We start from the raw sequence: 17786 nt of genomic DNA, 5'->3' as shown, positions 1-17786 counted from the left end.
TTGCTTACCAGATGGTAGAGTTTTGTCAGGACTGGCTCTCCCAAGGCCATCAGTAGTTCTAATGGAATGTTGTCTACTCCCGGGGCCTTGTTTCGACTCAGGTCTTTCAGTGCTCTGTCAAACTCTTCACGCAGTATCCTATCTCCGATTTCATCTTCATCTACATCCTCCTCCATTTCCATAATATTGTCCTCAAGTACATCGCCCTTGTATAAACCCTCTATATACTCCTTCCACCTTTCTGCTTTCCCCTCTTTGCTTAGAACTGGGTTTCCATCTGAGCTCTTGATATTCATACAAGTGGCTTTCTTTTTTCCAAAGGTCTCTTTAATTTTCCTGTAGGCTGTATCTATCTTACCCCTAGTGAGACAAGCCTCTACATCCTTACATTTGTCCTCTAGCCATCCCTGCTTAGCCATTTTGCACTTCCTGTCGATTTCATCTTTGAGACGTTTGTATTCCTTTTTGCCTGCTTCATTTACTGCATTTTTATATTTTCTCCTTTCAGCAATTAAATTCAATATTTCTTCTGTTACCCAAGGATTTCTACTAGCCCTCGTCTTTTTACCTACTTGATCCTCTGCCGCCTTCACTATTTCATCCCTCAAAGCTACCCATTCTTCTTCTACTGTATTTCTTTCCCCCATTTCTGTCAATTGTTCCCTTATGCTCTCCCTGAAACTCTCTACAACCTCTGGTTTAGTCAGTTTATCCAGATCCCATCTCGTTAAATTCCCACCTTTTTTCAGTTTCTTCAGTTTTAATCTACAGTTCATAACCAATAGATTGTGGTCAGAGTCCACATCTGTCCGGGGAAGTGTCTTACAATTTAAAACCTGGTTCCTAAATCTCTGTCTTACCATTATAAAATCTATCTGATACGTTCTAGTATCTCCTGGATTCTTCCATGTATACAAACTTCTTTTATGATTCTTGAACCAAGTGCTCACTATGATTAAGCTGTGCTCTGTGCAAAATTCTATCATGCGGCTTCCTCTTTCATTCCTTACCCCAAATCCATATTCACATACTAAGTTTCCTTCTCTCCCTTTTCCTACTACCGAATTCCAGTCACCAATGACTATTAAATTTTCGTCTTTCTTCACTATCTGAATAATTTCTTTTATTTCATCACACACTTCCTCAATTTCTTCATCATCTGCAGAGCTAGTTGGCACATAAACTTGTACTACTGTAGCAGGCGTAGGCTTCGTGTCTATCTTGGCCACAATAATGCGTTCACTATGCTGTTTGTAGTAGCTTACCCACATTCCTATTTTCGTATTCATTATTAAACCTACTCCTGCATTACCCCTATTTGATTTTGTATTTATAACCCTGTAGTCACCTGACCAGAAGTCTTGTTCCTCCTCCCACTGAACTTCACTAATTCCCACTATATCTAACTTTAACCTATCCATTTCCCTTTTTAAACTTTCTAACCTACCTGCCCGATTAAGAGATCTGACATTCCACGCTCCGATCCGTAGAATGCCAGTTTTCTTTCTCCTGATAACGACGTCCTCCTGAGTAGTCCCCGCCCTGAGATCCGAATGGGGGACTATTTTACCTCCGGAATATTTTACCCAAGAGGACGCCATCATCATTTAACCGTACAGTAAAGCTGCATGCCCTCGGGAAAAATTACGGCTGTAGTTTCCCCTTGCTTTCAGCCGTTCGCAGTACCAGCACAGCAAGGCCGTTTTGGTACGAGGGGCGTTTGAAAAAATCCATGCAAAGTCCAAGAGATGGCACCACCAGCACGTATAAGGTCATGTTTAGTTAGTAGCATCTTTGGAAATAATGCCCATCAAGTTTCAGCCATACTGGTCTATTTCTTTGTGCTTGGCATTTGTGCAAATCAAGGAAGTCGAGTATTGTCAAAAAAATGGACGAAAAAGAATTTCGTGTAGTGATTAAACATTACTTTATGAAAGGCAAAACATCTCAGGGGACTAAAGAGAAGCTTGATAAACATTACGGTGACTCTGCACCTTTGATTAGAACAGTTTATAAGTGGTTTCAGAATTCCTGGAGTGTTCATATGGGCACAAGTGATGCTGAACGTTCTGGACACCCAGCGGAGTTTATGACTCCAGAAATCGTTGATAAAATCCGTGATATGGTGATGGATGACAGAAGAGTTAAGGTGCGTGAAATTGCTAGTGCTGTGGGCACCTCGAATGAAGGGCTACACAATATTTTGAATAAACATTTGGACACGAGAAGGTATCCGCAAGGTGGGTTCCGCGATTGCTCACACTTGAGGCAATTGTTTGAAGTGTTGCAAGGATGGTTTGCAGCTGTTCAGGAAGAATCCGCAGGACTTTAAGCGTCGTTTCGTCACTGTGGATGACACATGGATACATCAGTATACTCCTCAGACCAAACAACAATCTAAACAATGGGTTACCAAGGGAGAATCTGCACCAAAAAAGGAGAAGACCATGCCTTCGGCTGGAAAGATTGTGGCCACTGCCTTTTGGGATTTGCAAGGGATAATCCACATCGACTATCTGGAAAAGGATAAACCTATTTACAGGTGCATATTATTCATTGTTATTGGACAGTCTGAAAACCGAGCTGCAAGAAAAACGCCGGCGACTCGACCGCAAAAAAGTCATTTTCCATCATGACAGTGCACCAGCACACACCTCAGCAGTTGTGGTCGCAAAATTAATGGAAATAGGATTCCAACTCATTTCACATCCCCCCCTATTCTCCAGACGTGGCTCCCTCCTTCTACAATTTGTTCCCCAATTTGAAGAAACGGCCGGCGGGACAAAGATTTTATTCAAATGGAGAGGTGATTGCAGCAACTAATAGCTATTTTGCAGACTTGGTCAATTTGTATTATTCGGAAGGGATCGACAAAACAGAATAGCGGTGGATGAAGTGAGTAAGACTGAAAGGAGACTATGTCAAAAAATAGAAGAGGTTCACCTCAAACATGTAAGTAGTTTTTATTTTTGCACGGACTTTTCAAATGCCGCTCATAAATGTCATTATAGGGCAGCAACATATTATGTATAAATTCATCGCCAAAAGATCTCACTTAGCAAATAAAATAGAATGGCATGGAACAGTGTGTGTTTAGGGAGCTTCCTGTATTATTATTATTATTATTATTATTATTATTACTACTAATTCATATTTGTGGACAACATTGAATGTTCAGAAATTAATTATATCATTCATTCATTACTTGCCTTACAATCAAAACTGAAAGAACTTGTTTAGTGATCTTGAACACATCCAGTTTTACATTAGCAAGGGGATGAAAAGATCTACAACTAATGCTGTGGTGCACCACATTAACAAATCGCCTGTAACTCAATTACTTTTATTTTGTCAATCGGCACACACAAAAAGGAAAGAAAAATTGGTAGCTGTTAGAATTATCCTTTTTCAAGCTACAGCACCCATTCGTGTGCACACGCGCGCGCGCGCCCACACACACACACACACACACACACACACACACACACACACACACACACACACACACAAAATTGTGCCCCTAAATGACACCAGCTGGATACACAATGTGTGTGCTGCATTTCGGCAGATGGACTACGTTGTGGTGAGGATTGTGCCAGATGGGGGGTGGGAGGGGGGTGGAAAGGGTGGGTGAGATTGGGGGGGGGGGGGGGGGGGGAGAGAAAGGGAAGCCAGCGAGAGGGATTTGGAGGGAGTGGCTAACAGCTCAGAGATGGAGGCAACCGGTATGCTAGCTAGGAATGTGGGAGGGAGTGGTAGCTGGTATATGGGCTGGCACACCTACAGTGGGAAGGGGCACATGCTGAAAGTGACAAAGTAGGAGGGGGTGACAGGATGAGGGCAGCAGAAACTGTTGGGTGGAGCACGTGGGTTGAGGTCAGGATGATTTTGGGAGCAGTGAATATGTTGTAAGGATAACTCCTATCTGTGCAGTTCAGGAAAGCTGGTGGTCGACGGTACGATCCATATAGCTCAGCTAGTGAAGTAGTCACTGAAATTGAGCATGTTCAGGGTGGATACATGGACAAGGAAAAAAATTCCCCGATTTCTCCCAGTTCCTAATTAAGTACAGTCTGGGACCACGCACGTGCTACCTTTATGTATAGAAGAAAACAACAATTTCCTACAGTTATACTACAACAAAGTTTTGAACGTACTTAGGTAACAATTCTGGTGCAGCTCTGACCACCAGGTACACGTGCAGAGCACCAGAGCGCAGCTACTTGCAGGAAATTCAAGACAAGCTACTGTCATCTCTCTAGGAGCAACTCGATCACACGTCAGCAAATTGCAAACGAGGCTCTCTAACAGACCATCACACTGTGCACAGTGCCAGTTGTTGCCTACCAGCCGTAACAAACAGCCACCGACTGTCAATATCGACTAGTTGCCTCGAGAAACAAAAGCTGGTCCAGCGGCGGAACTGAAAACCGTACATTTATCATTCATAATGCTTGTGAAGCACGATTCAAATTCTTCCGTCTGTGTGACAGCTAAAGTGCTCGTGTGACGTTATGTATCCCGTGCTGCAGTCGGTTCACAAAAGTGAAACGAGCACGTACTGTCCTCATCTATGAGTATGAGAAGCAGTACTTGATCGTATCTGTATTTACACCTCTGTGCTACAAAAATATACAGTTCAATTGAAGCAAATCATTTAAGATCTCTGAAAATGCGTCATCCTCGTATGATTTGTCGTACAAAAAAGGCAGGAAATGTGACAGTGATAACGAAAACTGTTACTGCCGTGAAATGTGTTGCCAGTAACATATTTTTGATAGACATCAAATGTACAGCTAGGATAGATTTCTTTATGTAGGAAATGAATATCACTGTAAGATTACATCTAAATCTAGGCCTTGAGAAAAAGCATTCAATTTCACCATTCAATAAATATCAGTTACCAACATTATTATCCTGCTGCCTTCACATCTATCACTTTTTTACATGGAACAGGAAAAGTGTCAGACTTTGTGACACTTCACAGAAGCTGCCAGTTTCACAATATGTCGCTAAAACTGTGAATTTTGCATTTATGATAAACGAACAATTCTCCTGTCCTTATTCACGGCCCACAGTGATTGATTCAACTAGCCCTCATGATATTTACCATGTGTGCAATTTACTTTATATTGACAGCAAGCATGGTGTGGGTCCTGTAGTCATGTCCTAGTTCGTGAACCACGGGCAACGTATGAATGGCCAAGTAAGTGGTCCCGACAGTCGGGATACCAGTTACTTTGGAAGAAGGCTGGGCATCTCGGACATATTCTGAGTCGTGGTCACCTTTGTGCTCATACGGCAAAGACTACCAAATCCACCGGTTAGTCCCTCAACCGTTAGGGGTAAAACTCAATGGGACTCAGGGCAAGTAAGGCTAGCAACCTGCTTCCCTGGTACTTTAAATATGATGCTGGCAACAATCAGAGCAAAATGCCTCGGACCTTTGGAGGTGACGAAGTCCCACCTCTAACTGACAAACCAGGGACTCCTAAGATATGACTCGGCAAACAAATGGTAATGAGATGGGGAGCTATTAATATCAATGGGGGCTACTCTGGGAAGAAGGTAGAGCTGGCAGAGGCTGCAAGTAAGATGGGGCTGGACGTTTTAGCTGTTAGTGACATTCGGGTAAGGGGTGAGAAAGAAGAGGAAGTGGGAGAATACAAGGTCTACCTGTCAGGAGTCAAATGAGGAATATCACAATGGGGTGTAGGGCTTTACATCAGGAAAGAAATGGAACCCAGCGTAGTTGCAGTAAGGTATGTAAACGAACGACTGATGTGGATAGATTCGACAGTGTCTAGCAAGAAAATTAGGATTGTGTCAGTATATTCGCATTGTGAAGGGACAGATCAAGATAAGATGGATAGTTTTTATGAGGCACTCAGTGATGTAGTTGTTAGAGTAAAGGACAAGGACAGTGTTCTGCTCATGGGTGATTTTAATGCCAGGATTGGAAATCGAACAGAAGGGTATGAAAAGGTTATGGGTAAATTTGGAGAGGATATGGAGGCCAACAGGAACGGGAAACAACTCTTGGATTTCTGTGCCAGTATGGGCTTAGTAATCACAAACTCCTTTTTTAAACATAAGAACATTCACCGGTATACTTGGGAAGGCAGGGGAACCAGATCTGTCATTGACTATATAATAACAGATCAGGAATTCAGGAAGGCTGTGAGGGACACACGTGTATTCAGGGGATTCTTTGATGACACTGATCATTATTTAATCTGCAGTGAAATTGGGATTGTGAGGCCGAAAGTGCAGGAAGTCAGGTCCATATGTAGGAGGATAAGAGTGGAGAAACTTCAGGATAAGGAAATCAGGCACAAGTACATAACAGCGATCTCAGAAAGGTACCAGTTAGTTGAATGTAGTCAATTACAGTCATTGGAAAAGGAATGGACAAGGTACAGGGACACAGTACTAGAAGTGGCTAAAGAATGTCTTGGAACAGTAGTGTGTAAAAGAAGGAGGAAGCAAACAGCTTGGTGGAATGACACAGTCAAGGCAGCCTGTAAAAGGAAAAAGAAGGCGTATCAAAAATGGCTACATACTAGAACTCAGGTAGACAGAGAAAGTTATGTTGAAGAAAGAAACAAAGCCAAACAGATAATTGCAGCATCCAAGAAGAAATCGTGGGAAGACTTTGGAAACAGGTTGGAGACTATGGGTCAAGCTGCTGGAAAACCATTCTGGAGTGTAATTAGCAGTCTTCGAAAGGGAGGTAAGAAGGAAATGACAAGTATTTTGGACAGGTCAGGAAAACTGCTGGTGAATCCTGTGGATGCCTTGGGCAGATGGAGGGAATATTTTGAAGAGTTGCTCAATGTAGGTGAAAATACGATCAGTAATGTTTCAGATTTCGAGGTAGAATGGGAAAAGAATGATGATGGAAATAGGATCACATTTGAGGAAGTGGAGAAAATGGTCAATAGATTGCAGTGCAATAAAGCAGCTGGGGTGGATGAAATGAAGTCGGAACTCATCAAATACAGTGGAATGTCAGGTCTTAAATGGCTACACAGGATAATTGAAATGGCCTGGGAGTCGGGACAGGTTCCATCACACTGGACAAAAGCAGTAATCACACCAATCTTTAAACAGGGAAACAGGAAAGATTGTAACAACTACAGAGGTATCCCTTTAATCAGCGTTGTGGGTAAAATCTTCTCAGGTATTGTTGAAAGGAAAGTGCGAGTATTAGTTGAGGACCAATTGGATGAAAATCAGTATGGGTTTAGGCCTCTTAGAGGTTGTCAGGACCAGATCTTTAGCTTACGGCAAATAATGGAGAAGTGTTACGAGTGGAACAGGGAATTGTATCTATGCTTTATAGATCTAGAAAAGGCATATGACTGGGTTCCTAGGAGGAAGTTATTGTCTGTTCTACAAGATTATGGAATAGGAGGCAAACTTTTGCAAGCAATTGAAGGTCTTTACATGGATAGTCAGGCAGCAGTTAGAGTTGACGGTAAATTGAGTTCGTGGTTCAGAGTAGTTTCAGGGGTAAGACAAGGCTGCAACCTGTCTCCACTGTTGTTCATATTATTTATGGATCATATGTTGAAAACAATAGGCTGGCTGGGTGAGATTAAGATATGTGAACACAAAATAAGCAGTCTTGCATATGCGGATGACTTAGTTGTGATGGCAGATTCGATTGAAAATTTGCAAAGTAATATTTCAGAGCTAGATCAGAAATGTAAGGACTATGGTATGAAGATTAGCATCTCCAAAACGAAAGTAATGTCAGTGGGAAAGAAATATAAACGGATTGAGTGCCAAATAGGAGGAACAAAGTTAGAACAGGTGGACGGTTTCAAGTACTTAGGATGCATATTCTCACAGGATGGCAACATAGTGAAAGAACTGGAAGCGAGGTGTAGCAAAGCTAATGCAGTGAGTGATCAGCTACGATCTACTCTCTTCTGCAAGAAGGAAGTCAGTACCAAGACTAAGTTATCTGTGCACCGTCCAATCTTTCGACCAACTTTGTTGCATGGGAGCGAAAGCTGGGTGGATTCAGGTTACCTTATCAATAAGGTTGAGGTTACGGATATGAAAGTAGCTAGGATGATTGCAGGTACTAGTAGATGGGAACAATGGCAGGAGGGTGTCCACAATGAGGAAATCAAAGAAAAACTGGGAATGAACTCTATAGATGTAGCAGTCAGGGCGAACAGGCTTAGATGGTGGGGTCATGTTACACGCATGGGAGAAGCAACGTTACCCAAGAGACTCATGGGTTCAACAGTAGAGGGTAGGAGGAGCCGGGGCAGACCAAGGAGAAGGTACCTGGATTTGGTTAAGAATGATTTTGAAGTAATAGGTTTAACATCAGAAGAGGCACCAGTGTTAGCACTGAACAGGGGATCATGGAGGAATTTTATAAGGGGGCTATGCTCCAGACTGAACGCTGAAAGGCATAATCAGTCTTAAATGATGATGATGATGATGATGATGATACTACCAATAGTTTTTATACACACCACAATCTGCAACTTGTATATCATGTCACGTATTATCATGCTTTACTATATATATGTGTGTGTGTGTGTGTAGGCACAGCTTCACTAAATTCGAGGGTTTTCATCAGTAAGCAGAGAAAAATTTTTTATTGCTCAGAAAAGTTTGAAATAGGAATGTAGATGATGATGCTGATATCTCACAGCAGCCAACTTCATTTTGGAATATCTTCAACACTATCATCTGCTACCTCAAACCCTGAAATTACAACAACAAACTTGAGTTACCAATTCATTATCAAGGGCCACGCATTGTAGGGGCAAATGTCTTGACATACATGGCTGACATGATTCCAATACTAATGTATATCTTCATAAGTGCTTATCTTCCTTCTGATTTACCATCCAAACATTTCACAAGATGTCAGCTCAATTACATAGGCTTCTACTATCCTATATAAAATTTTAGACCATATTTACAAAAAGCTTGGAATATTAGAGCACCCACAGAATGCTTAATTGAGCTCTCTGTCTTTAAGGATGGCAGGTCAAGATATAGTTAGTTATATTAATACCTCAGTAACACTCTTCAGACCCACTTGGGCAACAAACACGTACACTTCTACAATTGCACCTACTCTGTCTTACGTACTAAAACTTTTGCGAAATCCTACAATTGCACTGTTGGTCTGTACCTTGATCTTCACAGAAATGTTGCACTGGGAACCATAAAATGTCATTTTCTATGGTTTCATTTTGAAGTTGCCCACAGCATTCCTCTGGCTGCTTTTTAATAACTCGTCTGCTTTCAAGAGGAGTTAAGGGAGCTTAAAACTATGCAGCCATACCTGGGGATAAGTGTACACCATTCATCAAAACATTCAAAGACTGATATCATTTCTGGCATACAGATCATGTCAGTTCAACTACAACTGTAAACAACAGATGTCCATATGACCAGTCAATTGTGAGCAGGCAGTGTTAAAAAGTGGACAAATAGTTGTAATGCATTAAGATTGTTGTCACGAATTGCAGTGGAACAACATCTCTGACGTAAATGTTCGAAGCATTCCTCAGATTGTTTTGAAGGAGAGAGCGGAGTGTGCAAAGTTAGCCTCACACACCTTGATTCCAAACATAGACTACAGTGCATTGACATCTGCCTAAACTTAACTGAAATGCAAAATGACAACAGTTTTTTTCTGCGAATATTAGCACACATGATGAAACTGCTGTTATCAATACGAACACACCACAAAATGAAAAAAAGTGCAGAAATTCACATTAAGAGTCAACACTTTGATGACGCAGCCGACATATGTACACTATGTGATCGAAAGTATACGGACACCCCCAAAAACATACATTTTTCATATTAGGTGCATTGTGCAGCCACCTATTGCCAAGTACTCCATATCAACGAGCTCAGTAGTCATTAGACATCATGAGAGAGCAGAATGAAGCAGTCAGAATACCTTACGGACTTTGAACGTGGTCAGGTGATTGCACGTCACTCGTCTCATACGCCTGTAAGCGAGATTTCCACACTCCTAAACATCCCTAGGTCCACTGTATCCGATGTGATAGTGAAGTGGAAACGTGAAGGGACACGTACAGCACAAAAGCGTACAGGCCGACCTCGTCTGTTGACTGACAGAGACCGCCGACAGTTGAAGAGGGTCATAATGTGTAATGGGCAGATATCTATTCAGATCATCACACAGGAATTGCAAATGGCATCGGGATCCACTGCAAGCACTGTGACAGTTAGATGGGAGGTGATAAAACTTGGATTTCATGGTCGAGTGCGGCTCATAAGCCACACGTCACGCTGGTAAATGCCAAACGACACCTTGCTCGGTGTAAGGAGTGTAAACATTGGACGATTGAATAGTGGAAAACTGTTGTGTGGAGTGACGAATCACGGTACACAATGTGGCGATCGATGGCAGGGTGTGGGTGTGGCGAATACCTGGTGAACGTCATATGCCAGCGTGTGAAGTGCCGACAGTAAAATTCGGAGGTGGTGGTGTTATGGTGTGGCTGCGTATTTCATGGAGGGGCTTCCTCCCCTTGTTGTTTTGCATGGCACTATTGCAGCACGGGCCTACATTGATGCTTCCCACTGTTGAAGAGCAATTCGGGGATTGCGACTGCTTCATTCAACAATATCGAGTACCCGTTCATAATGCACGGCCTGTGGCGGAGTGGTTACACGACAATAACATCCCTGTAAAGGACTGGCCTGCACAGAGTCCTGACGTGAACCGCATAGAACACCTTTGGGATGTTTTGGAACGCAGATTTCGTGCCAGGCGTCACCGACCGACATCGATACCTCTCCTCAGTGCAGCACTCTGTGAAGAACGGGCTGAAACCTTCCAGCACCTGACTGAACGTGTGCCTGCGAGAGTGGAAGCTGTCATCAAGGCTAACGGTGGACCGACACCATATCGGATTCCGGCATTACCGATGAAGGGCTCCACGAACTTTTAAGTAATTTTCATTTTCAGCCAGGTGTCTGGATACTTTTGATCACATAGTGTACCAATCTGACGAGCGATTTGATCAACGCATCCCAAGGAGAATGTTTGTGACAATTTCTCACGGACATATGAACAATCTGTGTCTTGTACTCAAGTTGGAGATGAGGGCGGGGGGGTGGGGGGTGGGGGGTGGGGGGGTGGGGGGAGTAGGAGGGGGGGGGGGGGGGATAGCATCTGAACATAAAAAGCATTAACTCCAACGGTGAGTAGCAGTTGACAGTACGAGTTTTGTTTTCCACTCCGTTGTTGAACCTCATCAGACACAATTTTTTGTAGCTCTCTTGTACGACATTCTTGAATCTGACTCTACTAGGCATCAATGCTGTGTAGTGCTGTCACCTAAGAAAGCCCGTGTTAACTCGGTGTCAAACTGTAGAAATCGTATTGACGGAAAGGTTGTAATTATTATGCTCTAGTTAGTAGGTGAGAAATGGCAAGTTCTTCGTGCACAGTCCTTTCTGAGGAATAGACTGTTGAGCTTTTAGAGAAATGTCTAAGTGAAAATGAGAATGATGGTGACTTAGGTGACATCGCTTTTGATGTGAAAGTGAATCATTTAAAAGCAATTAAGTGAAATGACAATGGAAACAGCGATTTAAAGAAGAGCACACGAAGACGAACTGTGTATGCATTACACAGTGCAAAGAATTAAAAGCCTCATCTTAACTATTCTGAATTTTCTACTAGTCCAGTCTCGAACCTGTGTGGACTGACAGCAAATAAAGAATTTTAACGAGCCTCAGATTGATAAAAATGCGAGTTTTCCGAGGACACAGTCACATTATAAGGATCCGAACCGTTCTCGTACCTGGTGCAGTGCGGAGATGCGGGGGGAGGCCTAGTGCCACTGACTGCGGCACCGGCTCCGCTGCCGCCAGCTCCGGACTCCGGCAGCCGCGACTGCTCCTCCGACAGGCCGGTGTGGCGCCGCCAGTTGCGACGCTTCCGCAGACTGTGGCGAGTCGGCACTCGGCGTGCGCCGACCGCAGCCGTCGGGCCCCCGAAGAACGCCCGCTTGACGTGTTGGCGGCGTAATCTGCCCATCTCCATTATGTCCTCGTACCGCCGATCTGCAACCGGTACACACGGTAAATGTTCGGTGCGTGGGTCGTCCGAGAACTCGTCAGGACACTCGCCTTCACCGAATGTGAAGTCTCGCAGGTTATCGGCCAAACCACGGCACTACGTCATCGCACAGTTTCGAATAGTTTGCTACCCGTCATCTTCGGCAGAATGTAAGATAAATTTCCAGTTCGCTCCTTTATAACCGCCGGACTGTACATGACTCTGCTGGGGGCCCAGCAGGCAGGCCGAACACGTGACCCCCCAAGGTATCGCTGGTTGAAGGCGGGGTGCCTCCCGGTAGGGTGGAGGAGATCTGGGTGTCGATCCGGTTATAGCTGTCTGTTTCGGCCACTTCCTCTGTTACTTTCTCGTGGGAGAAATCCTGACGTATTTTTGCTAACAACACATCCCATACACTTCTCAGTAGGAAACCACTGTAACATTCGACAAGATTGTTATCGCATTCACACTGACATTTTGACGATTAATTCCCAGAGCCTACAGGCACGGCACAGCAATTTGGTTTCCCAAGAATAAACACGTGGCCTTCACTGTCGCTACACTCTGCCACCGAGGTCTCGAACAGACGAGGTACCGTGCCGCACTGACAACATTTCGCAACGCAATTCGGTCGGCAAAGAGGCAGCAGAAACACGAGCACGTGACAATCTCGTCAACCGGAATAGTTGAGCTGTGCACGAGATGTGGCATTAGAAACAATAATTAGGAACAACCCGATACTGCGGAGGTAGCAGGTCGGAACAGACAGACAGTGTCAGTACTCTACTCACAGACGCTATCCACAACCGGGCACCTCAAAGCCCTCCCCTCCCCTCCCCTCCCCGTGCTCCATGTAGCGGGACTTTGAATTTCGGCGCACTACACTCGTTCCCTCAGACATAAATTATACCGTCGCAGCGGTATGAGTGCTAGACAGCAGAGAAAATACTAAAACTGTAACTCCTTTTGTTTTGCTATCCGTCTATTGTGTCTCGAGAGTAGAAGCTTAATGCAGAAGTGATCTGATGAAGACGAAAAAAACTTATTAATGTGTAGGCAGGCATATTGTGGAAGTTGTTATGACATTTGGAGGAGGGAAGCAATGTAAAATAAATTGCATTTAATATCAAGAAGGTTTTGTATACTTTAGAAATTCCTGGACGATGAAACTTATTGCAAGATTTCAGAGCAGACTTTTCACACAGAAATAAAGTTGGAGATTTTTGAAGACCTGGACGCTGCACAAAAGAAGACATGTTAACATGGTAAAGGATGAACTCTTATCTACGCCATTTCCCCCTGTCAGTTACATTTTGTTATTCTCTGTTTTTTTTCAAATAATTTTTGTAGTGTAAATTGGTTTGACCTTTGCTCAGAACCGCCACAATGACCACCCCAACAACAGCTTTTCCGAATCACGAAGTCTGATAACTTTTCTGTAATAAGAAGTCCAATTTGCATTTCATTCTTTTCCCTTTTCTCGGTCATTAACGATTTTAAAACCCTCTTTTCATTCATCATTTCTTCCCACATTTTCTTTTCTTTTCTTCTCTTCTTTTTCTTCTTTTTTATTAACCACTACATCCACCACTTCTCCTCCAGAAGTGAGTGACTGGCCCAACTACTGGGCTCTCAGTACAGGAGTATGCCATCTAGCAGCTGTAAAGGAACAAACTGGACACGAATCTGACACTTCACCTGAAGATGACAAGTAGGAAACTCGTCAGAAGGTAGCGACAACGTGACACTGGGACTCGGCTCGTGAAAAGAGAAAATTTTCTCGATTGAATTCAATGAGAAAGCCTGAATTACCATCTTGACAGCTTGTTAGCCTGCATTATGTTCTTCTTAAGCCTGGTTTACACTGGACTGAAGGAAGTGAACACAAGCAAATGAGCATTCCCAAATAATTCATCAGCGTGCGCAAGCATTCGCTTGTACCTGCGAACAAGTGTTCACACTAGACAAAAATGATAAAGAAAGTGGATAGCAAGCATAGCTTATGAATACTGTGTTAAAGTTTTTTGGTGCTTATAATTGGCACACAGTATTACAGACGCGAAGCAAAATGTTGATATGCAGAGAGTATTATTTTGCGTGGAAAATGCACTGTAATTGACAATGTAAACAAAAAGACTTATAAAACAAACAATTCAGGTATTAATATATAGCGGAGATGCTGAGCCACAATAGGCACAATAAAAAGATTCACACAATTTTAACTTTCAGTCATTAAGGCCTTTGTCAGCAGTAGACACACACACAAACTTGCACACACATCTGCAGTCTCAGAGAGCTGAAACTACACTGCCATCAGCAGCACCAGTGCATGATGGGACTGGCGACTGGGTGGGGGTAAGGAGGAGGGATAGTATGGTGGAAGTGGCAGACAGTGAAGTGTTCCAGTTTAGACGGAGGGTAGGAGAGAAGGTGCGGAGGGGGTAGGGAGTAAGTAGCGGAAAGGAGAGAAATAAAAATAAAAATTAATAAAAATAAAAGAAATTAAAAGACTAGGTGTGGTGGCGAAATGACGGTTGAGTAGTGCTGGAATGGGAACTTGGAGGGGGGGGGGGGGGGGGGTTTATAAGACGTAGAGCGAGAAGTCACAGTTTCTATTATAACTTATGTTGTAAACTGTTTACCGTATTGTGTTCACGATATCGGTCATCATCAAATGCTTATGAAAATAATCAACATCTACATCGATACTCTGTAAATCACATTTAGGTGCCTGGCAGAGGGATCACCAAGCCACCTTCACAATTGTCTATTATTCCAATCTCGTATAGTGCGTGGAAAGAACAAACACCTATATCTTTCCGTATGAGCTCTGATTTCCCTAATTTTATCGTGGTGATCGTTTCTCCCTAAATAGGTCGGTGTCACCAAAATATTTTCGCATTCAGAAGAGAAAGTTGGTGATCGGAATTTCGTGAGAAGATTCTGTCGCAACAAAAAATACCTTTCTCTCAATGATGTTTAGCACAAATCCTGTATGATTTCAGTGACACTCTCTCACATATTTCGCTATAATACAAAACGTGCTGCCCTTATTTGAACTTTTTCGATGTACTCCGTCGATCCTACCTGGTAAGGATCCCACACCGCACAGCAGTATTCTAAAAGAGGACGGACAAGCGTAGTGTAGCCAGTCTCCTTAGTAGGTCTGTTACAATTTCAAAGTGTCCTGACAATAAAATACAGTCTTTGGTTAGCCTTCCCCATAACATTTTCTATGCATTCCTTCCAATGTAAGTTGTTCGTAACTGTAATACCTAGGTATTTAGTTGAATTTACAGCTTTTAGATTAGATTGATTTACCGTGTAACCAAAGTTTAACGAATTCCTTTTAGCAGTCATGTGGACGAACTCACACTTTTCATTATTTAGGGTCAATAATGAGTTTTCCTGTCTATTTATCCACAATTAGTTACATTTATTTACGCTGAGAGTCAACTGCCAATTCCTCCACCAAATGTCACACCTCGGCAGGTCCTGTAACATTCGCTTGGGGTATGCCTGAAATTTTTCACATCTGAAATTTCTTCCCACTGATAGCATCATGTGTCTGCTTGCCAGGACTCTTCAATCTAATGTAAAATAACATAATAAAGTATTTGAATGGAAATAATACACGGAAGTTGAGATGTAATAGGGACCCTTACACAATAAAATGGAATGTATTAACTATGAAGGACCAGATCCTCATTTATCAAACTTTCTGGAGATTTTCACCACAAAACGCGCTAAATGATTAAACTTTCATCCCTTTTAGAAATGATGTTCACGAACAACATGCACATGAAGTTTGGCCCGCATCCCAGACCTGTTCTGTGAGTGACAAGTCAGAGGACCAGGCAAGCCAGTCAAGGATTCGTAAATCTGTCAAGGCATTCCTGATGAGAACTGCAGTGTGGGGTTTTGCATTATCTTGCCATTTATTACCCTGGTCACGAAGTATACGACAATCGTACTGCCAAAAATCAGCCTCCCTTCAACAATAATGAAATCGGCCCTGTTAGCAGATACAGTAGCTTCCCAGACAATGGAATGAGTCTCGAGAATTACTGCTTTCTGCGACCGCGACCTTTCGCCAGATCGTCTACGGACAGACTGAGCACCACAGACAGAAGTGAGACTCATCACTGAACAACACAGAATGCTTGTTAGTCCCACATTTTACCGTTTCTACACTGTGTAAGTCTCTGTTGTCTGTCGTACGGTGGAAGCTATAAATGACAAACAGCAACTCGATCTCATCCTAGCTTCCAGTAAACTGTTCGCGACTGTTCACGACTGTTCACGGCGACACTCTGCCTGTAACCTCTGCACAGATTTCAGCTGTTGTCATTCCTCTACTCACTGAGGCAGTCAAACAATCTGACAAGTTTCTGGCGGTGTAGTCCTCCTCGAAAGAACCGTGCCTACTTTCCCTGCCACAATGTTGTCTCGAGCCCATCTCGTCACCACTCGTTCTGCAATCATTGCACTGAACACGGCAGTCTGTGCAGCGTATCAGTACGAGGTTCCCATGTTCCTCAGGCCAACGATTTGTCCTTTCTCGAAGTCCAAAAGATGGGAATAAGTTGTTGTAACGTCGCACATACCCAAAAGCCACCAGCTACTTACACCATTCTTCATCTGTAGATAAGCTTTTCCCTTTATCATACTGAAAATAATGTAGTGGGACTTTGAATTTCGCCGTGCTACACTCATTCCCTCAGATATAAATTATACCGTCACAGCTGTATGAGCGCTCGATGGCAGAGAAAATATATAAGAAAATGAAAGTACTAAAATTTGTAACTCTTTTTGTTTTCTACCCGCTCTTGTCCCTTGAGAGCGGAAGCTTAACTTCACTTATTCACTTATTCGCTAGTCTTAGTATGATTCAGATGAAAAATCTTATTGATGTGCAGACATATAGTATTGTGGAAGCCTGTAAGAAATTTGGAGGACGGAAGCAGCAATGTAAAATACATTGCATTCAATATCAAGACGGTTTTAATTTGAATACATTAGTAATTCCTATACGATGAAATTTACTGCAACATTTCGGAGCAGCAACGACTTTTCACGCAGAAATGAAGCAGGAGATTGTTGGAGAACAAGACCTGGACACCGCACGCGAGAAGACATATTAACACGGTAAAGGATGAACTCTTATCTACGCCATTTCCCCCTGTTAATCACATTTTGTTATTCTCTGTTCTCTTTCAAATAATTTTGTAGTGGAGATTGGTGTGACTTTTGCTCAGAAATGCCACAAGGACCACCCCCACAATATCTTTTCCGAATCACAAAGTCCGATTTGCATTTCATTCTTTCCCTTTTTCGCGGTCATTTACGATTTTAAAACCCTTTTTTATTCACCATTTCTTCCCACATATTCAACCTTTTCTTTTCTTCTCTTTTTTTTCTTTTTTATCAACCACTACAATAAGCATGCACAAGGATTAAAATTTAATAAATCTAATCAACATATAGTTCAGACACAGAAACACTGGAGAATAGTCTGATAATGTTTGGTGAAGGTGTCCACGGCATAAGTTTCCATTGCTGTCAGTATCTATAATGAGATCAGAGCACAGTGACGATGTCCGACTGTGGAAAAATTCGGTGATAGCTTTAGGTCAGAAATGCACCACTGTGCAAATACAGTCATAAAACGACAGCCAATCGGCGAGATCGAATCGGATCC

At 42.8% G+C, this 17786-nt stretch overlaps 1 protein-coding gene across 1 annotated transcript in view; it reads right to left on the bottom strand.

The window, feature by feature from the left end:
- LOC124553556 overlaps positions 1-17786 on the bottom strand; it is a 439905-nt gene that overhangs the window by 177598 nt on the left and 244521 nt on the right. Inside the window, exon 33 of the mRNA XM_047127403.1 lies at positions 11829-12090. Coding sequence (XP_046983359.1) covers positions 11829-12090 — 262 coding nt within the window. The remainder of the gene's footprint in view (positions 1-11828; positions 12091-17786) is intronic.

Source organism: Schistocerca americana, chromosome 11 (genome assembly GCF_021461395.2).
Source record: "Schistocerca americana isolate TAMUIC-IGC-003095 chromosome 11, iqSchAmer2.1, whole genome shotgun sequence".
NCBI classification, from domain to species: Eukaryota; Metazoa; Arthropoda; class Insecta; order Orthoptera; family Acrididae; genus Schistocerca; species Schistocerca americana.
Note: the sequence above shows the minus strand (reverse complement) of the source record. Positions and strands in the feature narration are given on the sequence as shown.